At 40.8% G+C, this 22,202-nt stretch overlaps 1 protein-coding gene across 46 annotated transcripts in view; it reads right to left on the minus strand.

The window, feature by feature from the left end:
• Positions 1–22,202, minus strand: part of RIMS1 (regulating synaptic membrane exocytosis 1) — a 411,017-nt gene that overhangs the window by 148,626 nt on the left and 240,189 nt on the right. For 3 of the 46 annotated variants that reach the window (XM_073224868.1, XM_037012574.2, XM_073224857.1), the window contains exon 1: positions 9,006–9,367. The exons of 29 other annotated variants lie outside the window; for them this stretch is intronic. In XM_073224868.1, the coding sequence (XP_073080969.1) occupies positions 9,006–9,105 (100 nt within the window). In that variant the 5' untranslated portion in view covers positions 9,106–9,367. Of the gene's footprint in view, positions 1–6,208; positions 6,322–9,005; positions 9,370–22,202 lie in introns of those variants that run through there. 14 more of the 46 variants (XM_037012577.2, XM_073224861.1, XM_017641324.3 and 11 more) reach the window with 9 other exon arrangements.

Genomic DNA, 22,202 nt, shown 5'->3' on the forward strand with positions numbered 1-22,202 from the left:
GGGATTGGAGGCTAAGTTTTTACAGTTTCAAAATTAGATAATTACTCAAACAGTAACATGTAGTGACGGCTTTAGATTTATAGTACATTAAAATAAGTATTCAATACACTATAAATAATTCGTATTTTCTCCCTTTAAATGTTCTTCTTCTTGACATTTTGTGAATGCAGTACAAAAATAGGAACTATAGGACTAACTGCTCTTAGCATAATGTCCTACATAGAGTGGCTTGTTTTCTTAAGATTCTTAACCAAAATTAATATCCTTTTTTTTCTAAAATTAATGTCTTTTAAGAGAGCAAAACAAACAAAACTATCTTTTCTAAGGGACTTATACAACTGAATTAAATTGTGAAATTAACAGATACTTGGCCAAAAAAAAATTGAAATTGATTACTTCTAGCACTGATATCTAAAATTTTCAGTGACATTAAATCTGAAAACTGAAATTATTCTTTGAGCTATCTTATGAAAAAGATTAAATTGGATATTTCACTAATGTTATGAAAAACTTTTTGTAGTTTTCTAATGCAAATTTTATAAATCCATAACAAAACATTCCTAATCAAAATGTAGCGATACCATTCACAGATAGTTAATATCATTAAGTAATTTCTCCCAATAAATATGGGTGCATTTAAGATTGATCAAATAATTCCAATGATCTTCACAGCAGCATGAGATCATTATACTGCTTCTCATTTCCATATAAACCAACCCAAATTTTAGGTAAAATACCTTACTGATTACAGCAAGAAATAACTGGAGAAATGCATGGAATCCACGAGAAACATCAAATTATTATAGTGATTACAATAGCTCCAATATTAAGAAAAAAGTCATAGTTTACCTTAATCTTTCCCCAAATATAGAGATATATTTATTTTCTATATATGTTAAATCAAATTAAAGACTTACTTCCATTTTAAAACAAGACAGTCAACAGCATGTCCTAAACACAATCTCATTTTCTTTCTATTTGACAAGACTGTAAATAGCATTTACTTTCAAGCATTAAAAATCCTTATTATTCATGTTTGAAATATATTTTTGAACAATTTGGATTAAGATCATTGTTATAACTGTATTCTATTGACTAAGTACTCATTTTCTCAAATAAGAAACTGTATTACGCTTGCCTAGCTATTTTGCATTTTTTACTGTTGAAAAGAAAAAAAGCACTGAGACACAATACCATACTAGCCTTTATAATTTCACTTTCTACTAAGAACTTCTACAGTTCTATAGTTTCCCAAAGTGACGTGCTAATAGTTTTGATGAGAAGAAATTAAATGCTTGCACATGCACACATAGCCCAGAGTTTTAGGCCTACTGCAGTCTTTGTTTGATGTAACTATCATTGCACTATATATATATTTTTATTAAGGTATCATTGATATACAATCTTATGAAGGTTTCACAAGAAAAGCAATGTGGTTACTCCATTCACCCTTATTATTGTGTCCCCCCCATATCCCATTGCAGTCACTGTCCGTCAGTGTAGTAAGATGCCACAGAGTCCCTGCTTGTCTTCTCTGCATTGCACTGTATTTTATATCAAACATCCTGAAGACAAGTTAGTTTAGAAGCATGAAAATTGTACCCATTGAAGGTTAGCTTCATAAAACCAGCCAGGGCAAACAGAGAGACGAAAGATATGTTCTGTATAGCAAACTCAAAAGGGACAACTTCAAGCAAAAACTCCCAAAACAGATCTTTCTCCTCATTATAAACCAAGGCCTTCTCACAAATACCCTGTCTTTCAGATTAAATAGATATTTTGGGGGGGTCTTAATCTGTGCTCAATTCTTCCACGGCTTTCATGTCCTCAACGAGTAGCACTGATCACAGCGAAGTCCTCTAGACTAAAACAGACCTCACACTGAGATCTCTACAACTAGATGTATGACCTGGAACAAGACTAGCCTCTGAAGCCGGGCAACCACAGCATATTTGCAAGGAAGTCTACTGTCAGATGAAACCTAGCTTCTGTTAAGCTATTCCCAACGGAAACAAGCCCTAGCTAGCCCTTCAGGTACAGGTGAAATAATGTGGGGTCCAAAAAGTACAGCCCCTGACTCATCTAAATGAAAACACTCCATGTTGTATTTGCATTTTCAGTCATTCCTAATCCCTTTACTGACATCGATGTATCTAATCATTTATTTATCTTTTAGAGTTAAGCTTGGAGTGGATTTTTTCATGAGAAATAACATAGCCCATGGAAAACATCAAACAGTAATTACATTTTTTTAAGCAGTAGGATTTTGAAGCAAGTCTTGGGTTTATGCACTAACCAGCGTTAGAAAGAAACAGCTTACTTTGGTGTAGGCAAGGCTTTTTCTGCCACTGAAGGGCAGGTGCTTTGGTTTTTGTGTTCTTTAAGACAACGTTTATAACCAGAGGTATGTGAGCCCTTTGACATGGTCCATAATTAGATTTAGGGGATCCCCAAACATATTTTACACTGCATGTGAAATTTTGTGTGCAGAAGTGTTTTCTGTGGAGAGACCATTGTTTGCTTTATTTCCTGAAGGTGCCACGGTCTCTCTCCAAATTAAGAGCAAATGGTCAAAGAGCCTGGGCGAAGTGGTGACTTGGATGCAGACACTGTTACACTGCCTTGGTGCTTTGCCTTCAGCTGCTGGAATTACCCTCCCTTGCAGGTCCTCAGCCTCAGTGACATGCTTTCATTAGCATCCAACTATTTAAGCTAAACATTTAGGAAATCAAGAAACCATACTCAGAGAAAATGAGCTTTGTGATTACATACAGAAGTCAAGGGGATTCATCTCAGAAAACACTTATGTGAACTGTCAAGACTCTCATGAATCATATTTTTAAAATGCCTTGAGTATCAATAGGCAAGAGAAATAAATAAGATGTACAAATGTGCTAATATAGCTTCCCTGACCTGTGCCTTAAATAATTTCAAAGACATTTGCTAGAAAGAAAAATATAGAGAAAAAATAATAACAAACTTTATGGAATTTGAATAAATTATTAGAAAACAGATTTTGAAATAAAAGTAAAACTTCAAAGTGAGTAATAAATCGTTCCAATTTGGACCTACTTAGAAGTTAACATTAAGGTTCAAGGGCTAAGCATTCTCTAGAGGAAAAAAAAGCGAAAAACAAAACGTTGTGGGGTTAACAGCTTCTTGTTACAAAATAAACTTCAAAAGTTATTAATAAACCTAAAATATATGACAGATGTTACACGACTGAAAACATGTTTGCTAGGCCCCACCATCTATTACAATCCATATGCCCCCTTTTCTGAGGTCAGCTTTCAAATTTGTTCAATATTTACAGTTTGTTAGAATATCTTCCAGGTCTTTAAAATTCACACAACTCATATAAAATCTCCTTTGAAACAACTGACTTAAATTAACTAAGCATGCAAAGTTTTTGGTTGCATTTCTGCAATGAATTGACCAATTCGTTGTATAATCATGACAATTACCTTCTTAAAGACAAAAGATGGCCTACTTAAAGCAGGCTACCCAAAATCTAAACCCATTTCACTAGCCTACAATTTACAGGCATGAAAATAAGTTTTGTAAAAGTCTTATTAATATTGTTATAATTACCAATTGTTTCATTGGCTTCTTTTTTATAATTTGACATGCTTCTTCCTAATATCCCTGGTCTCAGAAAATTGAGATGAGAAAGTATTTATTTTATTTATTAAAAGTGTCTGTGGATTACCTGGTATAGGTAAGAATATGTACTTGCTGTTAGCCGAGATTAATTCTGTCTTTGTTTTCCAAATGACTTCTACCCTTTCTCTAAAAGAATTCTTCCCAGGAACATTCACAGGCAATATCTCAAATGAAAATACCTCCTTCTCTTGAAAAGCTTTTTAAGCATGCATTAATAATGAACAGCATCACATAAAATTAGAAAGTTTGAAGAGACCTGAGTAGGTAAGCTTCTGAATGATGGAGAATCACTTTACTAAGTTAACGACCTCTTATATATATGCATAGAGACTATAAACTCAAAGAAATTGGTTCCTCAGAGGTTAATAGAGAAAAATTGATCACACTGGTCTCCTTTGCAAATGTGTGGGCATGTGAACATCACTGCCTCAGCCTCTCTCAAAGCGGCAGGTGTCCGTCACAAGGAAGACCCTGTAAGTACGGCCATGAACACAAGATCAGGGTCTTCATCAACAAGCAACTATCAGCCATTCTGCAAGCACATGACTCAATTTATGGTAATTCCTCTATTCTCCTAAAGGAAGATACTGAAATCTGTTTAGACTCATGAATGTTTACTAGCGTAGGCAGCAATCTGATTCACACTTTGCAGGTGGGAGGTGGCCGGCTGCCGCTTTTCCAGTGGCCTCTGGTCTTTTGGAGTTGAAGCTTGCCCTCAGTGGGAGGACGACCTCTTAGAAGTCATGTTGAGAATAGCAGGCAGGGGCTTTCCTGGGCCGCCCTCAGCTGGGCTCCGGTACCTGAGGCAGTGCAGGGAGCAGCGAGCAGAGCTCTGCCCCTGGCCACCTCTACACCCAGGCCAGTTAGGGCTGCAGCATCCTCTGCCAGGCCTCTTCCCCTCCCAGGGGCCCAGGCCACAGTGGTGCCCTTAGGACACCGCAGGCTGGTCCAATGCCTATTTGGCAAAATAGTTATAATGGAGCCAAAGAGATTCAGCAGTTTAATTTAAAAGATCTATAATCTCCCCTCCAAAAAAACTTCAGCTACCAAGGAAAGGAAAATCAAAGAGAGCTCCATTTCCCCCTCTATCAAGAAAGCTGTATACCTTTAATAATTTACTAACAGTGGTGTTTTTCTACACAGAAACCATCATGAGATGATCTTGAGTACCTGAAAAATACTATGCCATTCCCACTGAGAATAACAGTGAATCTTTCTTCAAACTGGCAGAATGGAAACAAGGGCCAGAGAGGCTAATTGCTCTGTCACCCAAGGTCACACACCCAAAATTCTGACCCAAAAGCCTGCAATTCCCGTTCCTTCTTTCTGTCTGGAGCTCTGTTCACAGAATCTGAACAGTTTCCTCCTAGTCCACAGCTTGGCGTTGCACAAAAGCGGAGGCATTTCCATGATGCACTCAACAATCACAGTCAGGACGACTGGGCAGGGGAAGCCAGGCCCAGCAGCCTCGGCCTCAACACAGCCTGTATACAAACTGCTATCTTCCTATTTCCAAGAAGATTAAGCTCTGAAGCCTTCTAATTTTAGTGGAATTCAATAAACAGGGAAAACAACTGTCTTTGGTCAGTCAGAAAAATGTACACTTTCTGAGTGAACTGTGCATTTTATGTATATCAAGGTGAGAGTTAAATACTAAATTGTAGCATTTAAAATACACTTCAGTTATTCACTTGAACAGTAAACATGAAAGTAACTTCCTATAATACAACTAGATGACAGTCACTGTATTCTAAAATAGTATTTGTGTCATTTCCACATTTAAAGCAAAATATTCCTTATCCTTTACATACAGAATTTAAATGAAGCATTTTAAGACCTTCTTCTTCAGATAAACATATTCCATTAACTTTACATCCCTGCATATTAACATATATGAAAATATGTTAATATTTAGTTGTATTATATATCAACATTATAGCTTAGTTTACCTGTTCCTGAGTGCAACGTATGCAGTAGTAGAAACTGCGGAGACCCAGCACACAGAACAGCAGCATCGGAGTGGTTAAATAAAATGCCACTGGCAGCAAATCACTAAATTCTAGCCGGCAATGGCAGTAGATCCACAGCACAATAAAAAATCCAGCAAAGTGTAAAACAAATCGTACATAAAACTCCCTGTGGTCTTTGCATTCTGAATCAAAACCAAGAAAAGCCAGCGTGTCCAACCTTACACAAGGGTGACACTTAGCAGGGCCACGAGTGCTGCTGTCACCAAAACAGATCTCTGCAGCGCGCAGATTCTCCCTGCCACCGCATCCCTCTGTAGTACTCTACGCTGTGCTCAGGAGGCTCCCCCCAGCAAACACCAAGGCCCTGGCAGGTCCGTAAGTAACCATTCGCTGAAACAGTGCACAGGGGTTACCCTCCTGCAGGCAGAGGCACGAAGGGAAACGCTGTGGTCCCCTGGACCCGGCACAGGAGAAAGGACTCAGGCAGGGGCTTGAAGGGCTGCGCTGAGTTGTCCATGGGCTAAGAGGCGAAGTCCAGCAGACCCCTGCTGGCCTGTGGACCACAGGAAACTCACCTGACGTGACTTGGTCCCATTATTGATCACTGACAATGGTTCTGCCAAGCCCTGCGTAACAGCTCATTTCCCCTGCAGCTTCCCCGAGAACCTCCCCAGACCAATGACAGCGGCACCAGGAACCGCAGTCGGCAGCCAGCCGGGCGGGACTGTGGGGACAGCTCACAGAGCTGTTCTTCCAGGCTGTTCCCGCAGGGCCAGCCTCGTGCTCACAGCGCTCACCTCCAGACAGCCAAAGGGCAACCGCAAATAGGTTTTGCCAGGAAGCTGGGGGCAGGGAGGCAAACGCTGCCAACATTTTAAAAGGTGCTGGTCCTTGATGATTGTAAAGTCACAACTGATTGTCTAGATTTTTCTTACTGAGACGGGAATCCAACAATAACAGCAAAATTAGTTGATAAGGAATCATGTTACTCCCCCAATTTCACTTTTATCGTGGTACATTGTTCAGTTCCCAGAAACAACGAACACGGATATATTTCTCTAATCCACTGGGGGAAATTTGGAAAAGTAAAGGCGTCTAGTTTGTTTTAGAAAACAAAATGATTAAATGACAACAGAGAGAGGACTGAGAACCATCTTTCATTTATTTACACTAAATGCACTCTGTTTACTTAGACTTTATGTACTTGTCAAAAATAATTATCTGGTAAGGAAAAAACTAGTACTGAACCATGAGTCGCCTCATTATCACCAAATCAACTGCAAAATAACAGCCTCGAACAGACTAATTTGAACTTCTTTTTCCTTCTTAAAAGAACACGTTTTCAGTTTCTACTTAAAATCTTTATTTTTTCTTTTCCTCAAACTTCCAAGTATGCTTCAAACTGGCTTGAGTTGTTGCTGGGAAAAGAGAATGAGACATGAACATTGGCTGAATGATGACCAAATACAGTGCTAAGTGTGTTAATTTTATTTAATTCATGGAATTCCCATGGGCATATGGCAAAATCAGTATTACTTAATCCCGTTACAGGTAAGGCTCAGAAATGCTAATTCACTTGCTGAGAGGCACATCATTTATAGAGTTGGGATTTGAACTGATGTGTCTGACCTGAAACCTCATGCATGAGCTTTTTGCTGCACATGGGAAGGAGGAGCTGCTACTATTATTTTAGTAGATGACCTCACAGTGAAAGAGCTAGTAGTGACTTTGTGTGGAAAACTGTGGTGATATGGGAAGGGCCTGCAACCATCTACCTCTATTGCCCACATTTGGAGCCAATGAAGATTTTCAACGGAAGTTTATGGGGCTGAAATCTTACGCTTGCTGAATTTGAGTTTATTTCACTATGGCACTGTCAAAAGGAAGACATACAACTGTCATGGTCTAGAGACAGACACGCTGGCCCAGTAAATACACTGAAGAAAACTGATGGAGGGAGGGAGAGGCACCACTTCCAACAGCCAACTTCCTCATATGCCCTGGGCAAGACTGGCACCATGTACTTTCACTTGATTGAAACGAGAATCTATGAATCCCACAAGCTATGTGGGCTAATCCAACCTACAGTTTAATACACTGCATGTGACTATTACTGTGCCTGCATTTTGAGGTATTTCTTCTTTTGTACTTCTATTTCTTTTTTCTCATTTATCACCTGGTTATAAGACTTCAAATTATAAGATCATGTTGGATGCCATTCATCAAATAACTATCCTTCAACCCATGTCATGAATTTATATTAATTTGGCATAATTATCTTGAGTTCCCTAAAATGCTTCCATTAAGGAAATTTATCAAATGGCAACAAATTGTATTTCTAACAAAATATATTCGGCAAACCCAGTAAAGTCTCTGAAATGGTATATACAGGTTTCATCATTACAGAATCACAACAGAGAATCAATATTAGGAGGGGCTGATGTCAACCTTATTTTAAAATACCTTTTCCCTCATTTCCAGGTACCATCTACACGGAGATCTGTGTACAGTAACAACGGCCACTCACTGAGGGCAGTGTTCTCCTGTAGGCAGAGGAGAAATCCTTCCACTTTCATCTTGTCAATTCAGAACATGTATATTAACAATATTTACTTAAAACATGTCTACCACTCCACCCATTCTGAGCCACATGTCTCCCTCCTTTGGGTCACATATGCCATAGCCTCCCACTCAGCCGAGACCCCAACAGCTAGCAGACCCATTTCCCTTGGGGAGACACATAAAACCTAACATCAACTGCAGTTCTGAGCTTGCTACCCATACACCCTCTGTGCCTGTGGCTCTGTGGTCGAGGATCAAGGGCTGTGTTTGTGGAAAGGTTTCAGCTCTTTCACAAGAGCCCAGGATCTATTATTTCGAAGAAGTGACACAAACTTCCTATATTTGGACTGACTTTCTACTAAAGAGGACTCTAATTTGTCTTGTATTTCTCATCCTTTGTATAAGCCATGAGATAGCAAAGCATGGAATACACTGACCACAAAACCAGACTCACCCACTATTATACTCTTAACCAATTTGCTTTGTTTTTCCTTATTTTCAAAAACATTGACCTAATATTTAAATTCTTCTTGACCTGGCTATTACACAAGAACGTAAATCATAACTATGATTAATTATCTTACAATCTCTAGGCCTATATTGTAAATCTAATGGTCTTTTTTCAAAGAAAGAGACTGAGAGAAGATAAAGTTGGTAGCTGGAAACTTTACTCTGTTGAGAAATGGAACAAAATCACTCCACGTCTGACACACACACAGAATGGGAACATTTACACTGGCAAACAGACGCAGAGGGAGAGCATCCAGGTGGGGAAAATGATTAGGTGGGAGTCCCACGTCCCAAGCTTACCAGCACCTGCTCGCCGAGCCCCGACTGCTCCCTCTTCGGCGTAAACAGAGCTTGCTTCTGCCCACCCTTCCGAGGAGACGGGTGTCCCAGGTGCACACATGGCAGCAGGCTTGCAAAGGTTTCAGCCCTGCTTTTAAACGCGTGCCCGATCTTATCTAAGGAGAGTGTGAAGTGTCTCCACCACCACTCTGCTTACATCACCCAAGAGCAACAACCGCGGGTCAGAAGCAGCAAAAAATGGGAACGGAAACAAACAGTTGGGTAAGCGCAAGAGAGTCTCTGTGCGTGACTGACTCAGGCCATCGCAGGACTGCACGGCTATGCAAAGGTCGGCTTGCGTAAAACACGGCAGGCAAGCCTCAGTGGGCCTGGTAGTGTGGAGACTGGTAGCAGTTACTGAGAAGCATATTGGCATCTCTGTTGGGTTTTAACTAGATCCGCAGGACTCAGGAAATAAGCTCTCTGCCAGATGACACTATGCTCCTAGCCATTCCTTCTGTTTACTTATCCCCCAAATTACTCTAACTAGTGGCCTTTGTCCTGCTGTGAGCTTATTTGTGGTGAGGGCTAAATAAAGGATTTTTATGACAACAAAATGGCCATCAGCCCATTGGATGATTTCTTAAAACATAAGTCTACTGCTTTTGTCCAATACTATTAACATCAATTAAACGGAAGTGTTTCTTATTATTCCATCTTTGATTTATGAAGAAACAGTGTTTCTTCCTGAAGAAATATCTAAAATTAGGCTATCTTTGTGCACATTATATATTCCTTTCATAGTGTTTCTCTTTTGTTACATAAACTATTAAAGGTAGATTACCTCTTCCCATTGTTCTATTTTCCTAGCAGATGTCTACCTACCTACCTACATATCTATCTATGTACATATTTTTTGCTCTGTGTTTTTTTTTCCCCTCCTATATATGACTCTGTCGCCCAAGGTCACACACCCAAATCTCTGACCCTGTCCTGCTGGGAGAGAGGAACTCAGTCCCCACTAAAGGTCCCCCAGGCAAGGGGGCTGAAAGTGACCCTAGTCACCCTCCCCAGATTGCTTCCTGAAATGCGCTGCACCCGTGGAAGAGGAAAAGCCTGTGCTATATGCCCAGCTAGATACCATTCCAAAACACTGACAAGCAAAGGGCATTTTATCAGTCCTAGGCTCTCACCAAAGGCATTAATAAAAGATATGCTCCAACAACAACAAAAAAAAGGCAGGAAAGAAAAGTGAGATGTAAAAAAGCAATGATTAACAGTGAAATTAGGAGAATATGTTAACACATTGGTATGTCTACATAAGTATTAACTATAAAAATAATAATATTAACATTGATTTATATCGATGTTCAAAAACAAGCTGAACCTATTCTTAGGTAACAGTAACACTGAGGACAGAAAGAAAGCAGGACATTTTAGAGGGAAAGTCAAAGCACACTAAGGTCCTCTTTCATGAAGACAATTATTTGACTTCAGATTTTGCTAAAAAGTTGTAAAATATAAAATTGTAAAAGTATCATAAATAATTATAAAAATTTGTAAAACAATCACACTGAAAAGTTAATAAAAGTTAAGTTAAAGGATAGAAAAGGAATGTATATTTTCCCAAGCTCTAAAATAAATGAATAGGCACAACTGATTAGTAGGATGCATAAAAGAAGAAAAGGCAAAGTAAATAAATGACTGGTAAACGGAAAACCCAAATCAAGCTTATACAAAGGAATATGTTTATGGTAGGAGTTTAAAAATACAAAGATGACAAAAAAAAATGAAGAATGCATGTTATTTTATCACCCAGATATAAGACAGTCAACATCTGATGTAAATCCCTTCAGTTATTTCTTTACTATAAATCATGCTATAATTTCTTCTGTGGATAACTGAATTTTTTCTTTCATTAAAACATAATGAAATATACAATGTCTAGTGTTAGTAATATTGTAGTTTCCTTTTTATAGTTCAAAGAATTAATACCTAAATTACTAAAAATAATTAAAGAAATGGAATTCTGAGAACAAAGAAGCTGTAATCACACAAGACAAAGTATTTTTTGTTCACCAATGAAGAAAGTAAGTACCTATATAGACTGAAGTACTTTTTCCAAACGCATGACCATTAAGTCAATAAGCTAAAGGGATGTACCATCCTTTAATAAGATGACGGGAAAAACAGCCCCTTTATCTATCTCAATTACCCTCAACTGCACTTTTGAATACATCACTTCAAAATGCCCTACTTCAAAATATAATCCATAGTTTCTTACTTTTATAATTAGTTCCATAAACTTAAAAAAAGAGAAATATCCAACAGTGTACAACTTGACCCAACAACTGTACTTCCATGCATGTCACTGTAAACTATTGCTTTATTCAGTATAAAACAGGATTTAAATGCAGAAACACGGTGTCTTCTCTTCAACTTACAGGTTCCTCCAGGAAAAGAAAAAACATTAAAGAATGAACATTAAAATAAAATTTGAGAACAGTAATTCAAAAGAACAGAGGAGGAAGTGAAATTTGGTCTTAGTTTTAAGTCCTGGCTAGAGACAGGGCATTTAAAAGGGTGCAACATCAAACGCTGAATAACAGAGATGGAAAAGCACACAGCATGTGTGAAGGGCAGGGTATAAAGGCTAGTCAAGAAGAGCAAAGCGTTAGAGAAGGTGAGTCTGTGAGGGGAAGCTGGAGCTACAGTGAGAGGTTTGGCTCAAGTGTTAGATTTCATTTTCTGTGAAATAACCCAATCTGTACGAACGACCAAGAGTTAAGACAGCGATAGCCACTGACATTTTTGTAACACTCTGGACCCTCAGAACTACTTTTCCGCGTACTGTCTCATGCAGCCATGACTTCCAGTCCCTGTTCCAGACATGTGCAAGGCCACTCAGTCTGCTGTCCCTCCCCCACCTGTCGGCTCCCAACCACTACGATCATCCGGGCAGAATTCACACCTGCTAGTCAGGCAGAAAATAACTCAGAGAGAGGACCTGCGTCACAGTTCCAAAATACACCTGGGAATATACCACTCTTTAGCCTGACCCCAAAACATAAGTAGAGCCATTCTGAATCGTAAGACGAGTCATTCTGAAAGCTTTTTCCAGTTGAATGTGTCCCCATATAAATAAGCAACTTTTTTTTTTTAAATAAGAAACTCATTTATGATACAAAACAAAAATTTTCATGAAGAATCAGCACTCTGAAGAGTCAGGGCTGAGATGTGGGATAGTCCTTGAAGACTACTAGGCTCTGTAGCTCGTAACCTTGACTACACATGGGAATTGCTGGAAGAGAGCCTAAAAAACAGTAATGATGCTCGGGCCCCAAACCCAGAACAATTAAATCAGAATCTCTAGTCCTTGAGTCCCCGAACGCTGCCATCGTTAGCAGGAAGCTCCTCAAGGGGTCATAATGTGCCCCGAGCTACCCCTCCAGTTCTCAACCAGCTGCACCGCTAAAATGAACTGGGGCATGGCTCCACACTGACTCGGTCAGAATCCCTTTCGGTTCTGCTGCAATACTTAATTTTCAAAAACTCCCCAGGGAATTGTAGGGTCTTCTATCCCTACAAGGTGGAGGACCACTGGTTGAATCCATTCCTGTCGTTCTGCGGCCCGAGGGGACCCTGTTAGAGCTGGGATTAGCACCGTTCCCTCGATCAGCAGCCCCTGGGCCCTTCTGCTCCACGGGTAAGCCTGCCGTTCCCCCAACAGTGCGTATCCCCAGCACCTCCCACTGCTCGCGCCAGTCTCCCTGACCAGCAGGCAATGCTGAGTCTTCCTGTTTGAAATGGATCCCAGCTCCAGTGGGGAACCTGGACATTCCAACTTGCCCCATAGTTTGTGTAACGTGTATTATTTATACATCCTGTTTGGTATCATAGAAATAAAATGTTACTGAGCACTTGCTCTTTATCGGGTGAAAGGTCCGGAGCCATACCCCATTATCTCACTTAATCTTTACAACCAGTCCATGGGTTACGTCCAATGACCACTCACAGTTCCTGAAACTATGGAACTGGAAGTTTATACAGCTTAAGAAACATGCCTGATGTGTTCAGTCTCCGGCTGTGCCTAAAAATACCCATGTCTTCATGATCTTGAATATCAATCCAGTAAAATTCTTGATGATCTAATGCTTTTCATAGACGAACAACAATGGAGACAAATGCCAACTGTAAGTATTTATCACGTATGAATACAAACACGTAGAGATCTTGGTCTCTTTCCTCCTATATAACGGGACTGCGGCTCCCCAAATTACATAGTGAGGCCCTCACCCCAAGGATCTCAGAATGTAACCACATGTGGTCACTAAAGGGATAATTGAATTAAAATGAGTCCCTTAGGATGGCCCTAATTCAGTATGATGGGCATCCTTTTAAGAAAAGGGAATTCAGACACCCACGGAGGAAAGCAGTGTGAAGGCTGAGGGGGAAACGACCATCTACAAGCTAAGGAGAAAGGTCTGGAACATGTCCTTCCTTCACGGCCTTCAGAAGGTACGGATTCTGCCAGTACCTAGATGCTGGACGTCCAGCCTGCAGGACTGTGAGAAAACAAACTTCTGCAGTTCAGGCCGTCCAGTCGGCGGCACCTTGTCTTGGCAGCCCTAGGCAACTGACACAACGGTGGTCTCATCCCATGCGCACCAGCCCGGGAGAGTTTACTGGAATCAAAAGATTTGCCCTTTGGTGTAGAACAGGTGCTTTTAAAAAGACCCAAATGCAGAAGCTCAGCTTAGTAGACAGAACAAGACACTCGAAGAAGATGGCTACAGGCAATAAGGATTAAATCCAGAACAGCAATAAGACTCAGAGATGCCCCTCGATGTATGGAGAAAAATGACACTGAATGTAGTATCTGGGTGTGCTGTGTGGGAGTTGGTACCAGGGAAGTCAGCATCTACAGAGGAGCTCCTAACTCCTACATGGGGCGGGGGGGGGGGGGGGGGTGATGCAAAGTTTTAGTTCTGGAGGAATTTGGGCGACAGAACTGGACCCTGTCACAAGGATCCAGAGACCTGAATTTAGTAACCCAAACAAGGCACAAATCCAGAACCTGGTCAAAGGGACATGAAAAAAGCCAGATGGTGAGAACTGGGCCCAGACTACAGACAGCACAAGCACCAGGACTGACTGACTGCTTCTCAGAGGGGCAGGATGAGGACCACCCTCCTCTGCGCCAGAGAACAGCCTCAGGGGCGGGAGCCAGGCAGACCTTAAAACCCCGAGTGTGTCCTTCTCTGCTCAATGGGGTGTGAAAGGACAGATTTTTGTTTGCTTCGGAAGTCTCTCCTGGTTTAAGACTCTGATATTCCGTTAAATTGAACCAAAAGTAAGAACAACCTTTTCATTCACTGGATGAAATGGGTCAAGAACACTGCAGTATGATTCTGCATTTTAGAAGGATACTGAAGAACAATATACTAAGATAGAATAGGTGGTACTGGAATCTTCAATATCAAATCTTTTTCCAAATGCACTTTGGTGCATAAATGTTTCACTTGAAAATGACCTTTAGTGATGCATCTTTTAAAACAATCTATATTAAAACTGTAAGCATAGATTACATGTAAAATCCGTATGATTATTTTTGAAAATGTAGCCCAGATTTTAATTTAGTTTCTCCTATTCAAGAATAGGAATCTCTTCAGAAGTAACTAAATGACTAGTATTTCTAGCTATGGATTAATTTGGGAGAAATATTATTGGGTATAATTATGTTAGATTTACAGACTTAATTTCTTTTCTTTTTATAGGACTTCTTTTTAGTCATAACTCCTGTTTTAGAATCAAGGAGATTATTTTTAGTCATTTATGTATTAGGCAGAAATTTTAACTAAAAGAGCCAGCTTCTTGCTATGATGATTTCCAAAGTTTCTTAATGCATATTCTTAGAAACTAGGAATTAGCACGTTAGCTGAGCATGCGCGCGCGCGCGCGCGCGCACACACACACACACACACACACACACACACACACACACACACACACACACACACACACACACACACACACACACACACACACACACACACACACACACACACACAGCGTCCTCTCAATCTCTTCCTAAGATTTAAATTGCACAGACGACTAAAAGAGCTAGTGTCCATTCCATGTGCCGTGTAAGAAGAAATTAGTTCTCAGACTCCCTCTAAGGCATTTAAACTCAAGCATCTAACACCGCAACTCATTCTTTCAGTAGTTGAAAGGGAGAGTTAAATTTATCTCTCCTTCAGCAACACAAGGCAGCAGTCTCTCTCTCCGTATTCTCTGCTCTCCTTGGTCATAGCAAAGAAAATCAGGCCAGGTGCTGGTGGGCACCAGTGCTAAATGTCAGCCAGTCCAGCTGCAGGCCAGATAGTAATCTCTCTTTCTTCTGCGTAGGTTACGAGGGCAAATTAATGAAGAGACTAGAGAAATCCCTTGGCTGAAGGTTAAGAAGTGGAGGCAGAGGTCGATAAGAGTCCGTTCTCCAGCCTCTGGGTGAAGCAGGCTGGGGCAGAAATGCATAAAAGGAAAGAGGACAGAGAAATGAGGCGGACGCCTCTGAGGAGCTACTAAGGGCAGGCACTGGGCTCCATCATGTCCCCCCACACCTGCAAGGGCCTGTCATACAGCAGGAACTCAGTGACAGATCAATGTATGAAAGGTACAAGAGAAACAGATGCTGTTAAGTTCCCCATGGATCCACCACTGATTTGAGGTCTGGGCAGTTAAATGTCAAGTATGAAAGGCCCAGAAGTCACCAAACCTCGCTACTTGTAACTTAATAGAGAGAACGCTAAATAGCTATTTTTTTTTGTATTTTCCAGTTTTGATGGATATCAAATTAATGCATGCACATGATGAAAATTAAAATAAATAAGGACTTCAGATATAGCTACAATAATTCATTTTTCCTTATGTCCTTTCTGCCCACACTATCAATTCCACTTCCCAACCCTATTTTTAATATTAATTCTCTTAGTTCTTTTAGTGGAAACTACTCTAATAATTTGCCTCTATATGTTGACTGTTTGATTTGTGGTATCATCTATTTATTTCTAATTTGAAGATGTTATCTATGGTCAAAACCAATTAAAGAGACTTTAGCTCACTTAGATTCTTTCACTTTCCAAAGCCAATAGTTTTCTCATTTACGCTTCTGTATTTAAATATACTTATCTTCTATTTCTTGTTCTAAATTTTGAAAGGACATTTTAACTCTTGAACATTCCAGATGAGAATATTCACAAGTTTCCGCCTCTCCCCTCTTCCATTTCCCTTACCAATTCTACATTTATTTTGACATGGACAAAATCTTTACATTCCACTGTGTAAACATATATAAGCCTTCAGTGTAGAAGGGTTTTTTTTTAATCAAATGTAAATACTCCAGAACCAAGGAAAACCAATTATGTGCAGAATTTAAATTTCCTTTCCTGGAGACAACTGTCAGCATTTGTGCTCAATCAGAGGAAACTCTATCTGGAGGAACAGTCAAATGGGCTGGGTCAATTAATAAAATAATGTCATGTTTTTGTCTGCTTCATATTGGAACCATGATTTTCCTTAACAGTTTTGTTTCCTCAATACATGTATTTTTTCATTGTTTCCTTTTTATTCAGAAAAGAGACAGCCTTTCTTTACCAGGTCAATAATGTCACGATGCTCATTAGTCACCAGATATTTCTCAGAATCCATGACATTCCTTTAATAGAGATGTTTTTGGTGCCTCTTGGAAATGAACTCTGGTTTTAATTTGGACAGGGATTTCTGCACAAATGTCCTTCAGGGATTTCTTTGCACTGGGTTCCTGGGTCAGCTCCACTATTTCTTGTTTCTCATTTGTCCCACTTTCTTGATTATTCTTCTCAGTTTTTGTGAGTGCATACATCTTTAAGTAATTTTCTCAGGAGACCACAAAGTAGGTTTTTGAGAACCTGGCATTGACTGATGGCTTAAACGTGCATGGAATTATAGTTTCAAAGTGGTTGTGCTCCAAATGTGAAGGTATTGATGGGTGTTGTCTTGAATCCATTGCTGATAAGACATGTAAAGGCAGTTTAACTCATTGCTTTGTATGTGACCTAACTTAACCTCCAAAAGCTTATAGATTTTTCCCTTTTCTTTATGAGCTTTGATGGGGTTAAACTTCCTCTTACGTCTCAGTTATGACATCTGTACTCATCCTGCGGGCACCCCCAGGGCTGCTGCATGGGCTTCTTTATAGGGCGGTTTTGCGGTTGCCTCCCTCTGGACCCAAAGGAGTCTACGGGCGGCACGTCAGCGCTTATTTGAATCTCTCAGATCAGGTTATTTTACATCTGGTTAGGAAAAATGGCTCGTGCCACTAGGTAGGCAAGTCTGTGGCCTCGAGTGCGGCTGTGTGTGTCTGCTGTTTTGTCCAAGTATCTCTGTCCAAGTGCTTCAGCGTCTCACAGTCAGATACTCGGTGCTTTCCCTTTGAGCTTGGTTAATCACTTTGGTTTTCTTCAAAAAATATTTTAAGCAGAGTATCTGTGTGTGGGGGTGGGGAAGTTGCCCTGGGGATGGAGGTTAGGCATGTTAGGATGCACCAAACTTGACCAAGAGGGCGGCATTCAGTTAGTTTTTTAAGTATACTGCTGTTCCTTAATTACCTTCTTCTTTATAGGACCAGCGTGTCTACTCGTGTATCTTCAGCTCTACTAGTTCATTCTACCATTCTTCCTATTTCACAGCCTTTGCTGTTCATTCATATTTACGACTGTGCAGCTGCTGAGCGCGTCCACGGAGGTCTCTTTAGCCGGGCTGCTCTAGTGGGACACGAACACTGTCAGCAACACTGCGAGGACCTGGGGCCTGCTTGCTGGCAGCCTTCACGTGACGCAGGGACGGTGCGGATCCTGCAGAACGCTGGCAAGGGCGGGGGGTCCCAGGCTGGGGAGCACCCAGTCCAGCACCTCTGAATTTTGCTGAGGCAGCTCACTGGATGGCTTCTTGATATTCTCCCGGGAATTAAATGCCGGGCTGTACAGGGGGTACAGAGGAGGACGTGGAAGCAGCGAAGAGGGTGTTGCAGCTGTTCAAGGAATCTGCCCGGCGGAGGTGCTGCCTCCCACCTGCAGCCCCCCGAATCTCACACCTGAGCCTGACTTCTCTGAGACCGTTTCCTCTGCCACCCCCTCTTGTTTACCTGGCAAGCTCTCCGGTCTAGCATCAGGCTAACGTCCTCTTCATCTTCTGAAAGCATCTCATCTGCTCACAGCTAAGTCCCTTCTCTCTGCCCTTTTATGGGGTTCCGTGGGGGAAGAGAAATGAGCACGTAGGTTTGGGCAGCCACTTGAAGGGGATGCCTTTTAAGATGCAATTGTTTTAAGGTTATAATTTTTTTTAAAAAAATTTCTGTAGCCAAATTCTTACCACAGAGCCTGATTTTACCTTGGGGCATCCCGTCTCTCCGTAAAGTCCCCAGTAAGAGTCCGCTGGATCGCCAACAGAGGGTGTCACGAGGACAGGCGCCGCGGCCCTCTCCCTACCTATTCATCTGTATCTGAATACCCACCTGTACATACGTGTTTCCACCGATCCCTGCGCCTCTAGAACTTTGCACAGTGTGCCTGGAATGTGGAAGGTTCTTACAGATATTTTGTTTAATATCACGAATATCATATAATATTTTACGTAGTATTATGTATAAATTAATACATGAATAAATGAATGGTGGCCAAATTCTTTAATTGTACCGTTAAAAGGTCCAGGAAGCACTAGGACTATCAAAAGAAGGTAAAATGCTTTCTTGGCTTTCAAAATAACGTAAGAAAATCAATGACTTCTAGTCAGAATTAGAAGTTCTATGTGAGCAGCAGGCCTAATACTGCTGGAAACCCAAAGAGGAGATGCCTGATTCTTTTAGTTTAATGACTAAAGAACAACATGAAGCTCTGTATGAATAAGTTACATTAAATTATGTAATTATTTAAAACCAGTACCTGCTTTTGCAAGGGTTCCCACTCTTGTTCCTGATTCCCCAATGATTAAGTGGTCAAGTAACCAAACTTAATAGTCAGCAGCTGACAATGGCCACAGGGCACACCCTTGTCCCCTGAAACTGTTTGCTTTTAGGGGGAAATTCACACCTGTTATTAAGGGTACTCAGACTTATTTGACAGCCTTGCAGGTATCATTTCTCTGAGTGATTCAGCTATCACGTGCTCCACACAGGACTGTTGAACTCTGCCTAGAGCCAGGGTTATAACCCGCTTAGCCCCCATCTTACAGGTGCATCTCGGAAGCCACTAACAAGTACATGAAAAGTTGAAGGGCATAATTAATTTGCATGGTGTTTTCTCAGCTTACTCGAAGTCAGCAAGACAGAAAGAATAAAAAAGGAAGAAATTCTATTATTCAGCACCAGGCTCTTCTTTCCACTCATTTTGCCTGCGGGCTTGTGCTGGAAGGTCCTTGTGGGTGTGAGTGGTCCCCCTCCCTGACCGAGGCAGCAGCACCCCAGCTTCTCAGGACGGGCACCGCTGCTTTCCTCCACACTGGCGCCGTCCCCGTCTCTTTCTTATTCTCAGGCCTCTTCACTCACTGACTTGGGGTACAGATCTTCACTAGGCCTGGCCTCCACGGCTCATATTACCCATTTCATTTAAATTCAACTGCTGCCTTATAAGCAAGATTGAGTTTTACTGTTTTTCTTCAGAAAGATTTATATTAGTTAATATGTATAAGCTAAGAGACAAAAAATGCTGTTTTTCCCAGCTGGCAATAGCAATATGAACAGCATTGACTTTGGAATCATGGAGTTAATTGGCCTCAATTTTTAGACAAGTCCACTAGGTCGAGCCCCATGTGTGTGAGGGGAATTACACTACACATAAAAGGTTATACTGAACATAAAGGCTGTGTTGTCTTCCAGACGCCATTTGACTAGGTTGTCTTTCTTTGTAAAGGGTTGGGACACACAGAAAAGTTACATAATTATATCCAGAAAAAAATGTCCTTTTGAGGCATTTAGTAAATTGTATTTCCTTGTATAATTATTTGTTGTTTATTTCTCTCAGCAGAATGTAAGCTCCATGACCGATGGAGCATATTTTCTTTTAACCCTAGTTTATCCACTGAACATGCTAAACACACATTTGCGAATAAACATAAAACCCAACTCAGCATAATAAAATAATAATACTAATGACAAGAAGAGTACATACATATTAAATTTTTGGCTTTTGCCAGTGCTATGGCCTGAATACTAGAGTCCCCCCCAAATTCCTCTGTTGAAATCCTAACCCCAAAGATGTTGGCATTAGGAAGTGGGTCTTTGGGAGGTGCTTAGGTCATGACGGTGGAAATTTCATAAAAGGGATTGTGCCCTTATAAAGTCACGAGACCACAGAGAGCTCCCTAGGCCCTGCCACCACGTGAGGAAACGGTGAGAAGACGCTGCCTATGAATCAGGAACAGGGCTAAACCATGACAGCCCCCTAATCGTGGACTTCCCAGCCTCCAGAACTGTGAGAAATAAATTTCCATTGTTTATAAGCCACCCAGTCTGTGGCATTTTTTTGGAGCAGCATGAATGGAATAAGAGAGCTCAGCATGTTAAATGCTTAATTTATATGTGTAACTGATAAACAAGCAAATACATGGGTGTGTTTTAATTTTTAATAAGAAACAAATATTTGGTCTTAGTCTACAGTTTCAGCACAGAGCTTCTGAAAACCTTGGGATTTCCTAAGTGATGAGAGCCAGAAAGCATCTTTTGTCAGGTTAATGAGGTGATTTTGGAGGCAACTAAGGATGGGGGCACATTGCCAGGAGAACCGACCATGTGATTAGAGGGTCGGAAGTTTCAGTCCCACCCGTCTGACCTCTGGCATCTCAGGGACCAGTGCGTCTTACTGGACTGAGTCCTGAACCACTCACTGGATCTGCTGCTTCCTGAGGAGACAGGATCAGAACTGAACTGAACTCTTGGACACCCTGCTGGTGTACAAGAACCCCCTCCCCGTACCAACACACACATTAGACTTGGGTCCAGAACTCAAAATAATGGGCTATAGTTAAAAAATAATTTTAATTTCTGTCTCAAATATGGTTTTCTGTCTCAAACTTTATTCCATGGGGATAATGCTCCCGTGACCCTGAAACTCACGGCATGTCATCCAATACCCTAAGAAATTTTTTTCCAAATCATTCTTTCCTTCTCACTTCACTGGAACCTGTAAGATACAGAAATGGTTCCTCTTACCTTTTCTTTGCAAGCCACATACCTGGGTGATGATACTCAGTGATATAAGATACCTACGATACAGGCTTATCACACAAAATCAAGACAGAAAGGATGCCAAATTTGCATTCTATTTTACATGCATCACCTTATTCAAACCCCACAATAACCTTACTAAGTAGATGCTCTTGTCTCCATTGTGCCAATAAGAAAGCTGAGACTTTCAGAGGCTAAGTAACTTGTGCAGGGTCACAGGGCGCTGGAGGTTATCGCGGCTGTTTCCCAAAACAGCCCTCAGGAGGTGACAGGGGTTGGGTAGTAAAAGCATGACCAGGTACTACAGATGGTTCAGTTTCTGCTCCAGTTTGAAACAGGAAAATGCCCATCTTACATTAATAAAATGTATGTTCTTTATAGTTACTGTTTCATTTTGTAAACACTGAGCTGGGATTGGTTCAAATATCAGAATAGAACCACTTTGATTTGGAGTATACATTTATTGAGAATGAGATTAATTTGTAAATTAAGAGAAAACAGGGTTGTCTACATCAGATAATGGCACATTTGATGCTCCTGTGTTCCTGGATGAAGAGGTTTAACTCCAACTTCAGAGGTGTGTCATGTCGCAAGGGGTCACCAACGTCCCCAGAATGGTAATTCCAAGAGAGTAGAAACAGTGTGCAGAGGCAGCTCATCAGGCCAGCTCCATCCCTCCAATTACCCATGCCCCTGGTCATTTTTTCTTTTGCAACCTGTTGCTACTGTAAATAATTATGAAATTCAATTCTGTCCAATTCTGACATTGTGATTTATAACACATACTCAATAAAAGCTAATAGGATCCTTTTTTTAAGGTATATACACACATACATATATATATATACACACATACATATACACAGATATACATATACATAATATCCATTCAGGGTTATCAGCACACCATTTAAACATGTCCACTTACATTTTTTACTTAACACTTACTCCTTTATTTCAGG

Source organism: Manis javanica, chromosome 16 (assembly GCF_040802235.1).
Source record: "Manis javanica isolate MJ-LG chromosome 16, MJ_LKY, whole genome shotgun sequence".
NCBI classification, from domain to species: Eukaryota; Metazoa; Chordata; class Mammalia; order Pholidota; family Manidae; genus Manis; species Manis javanica.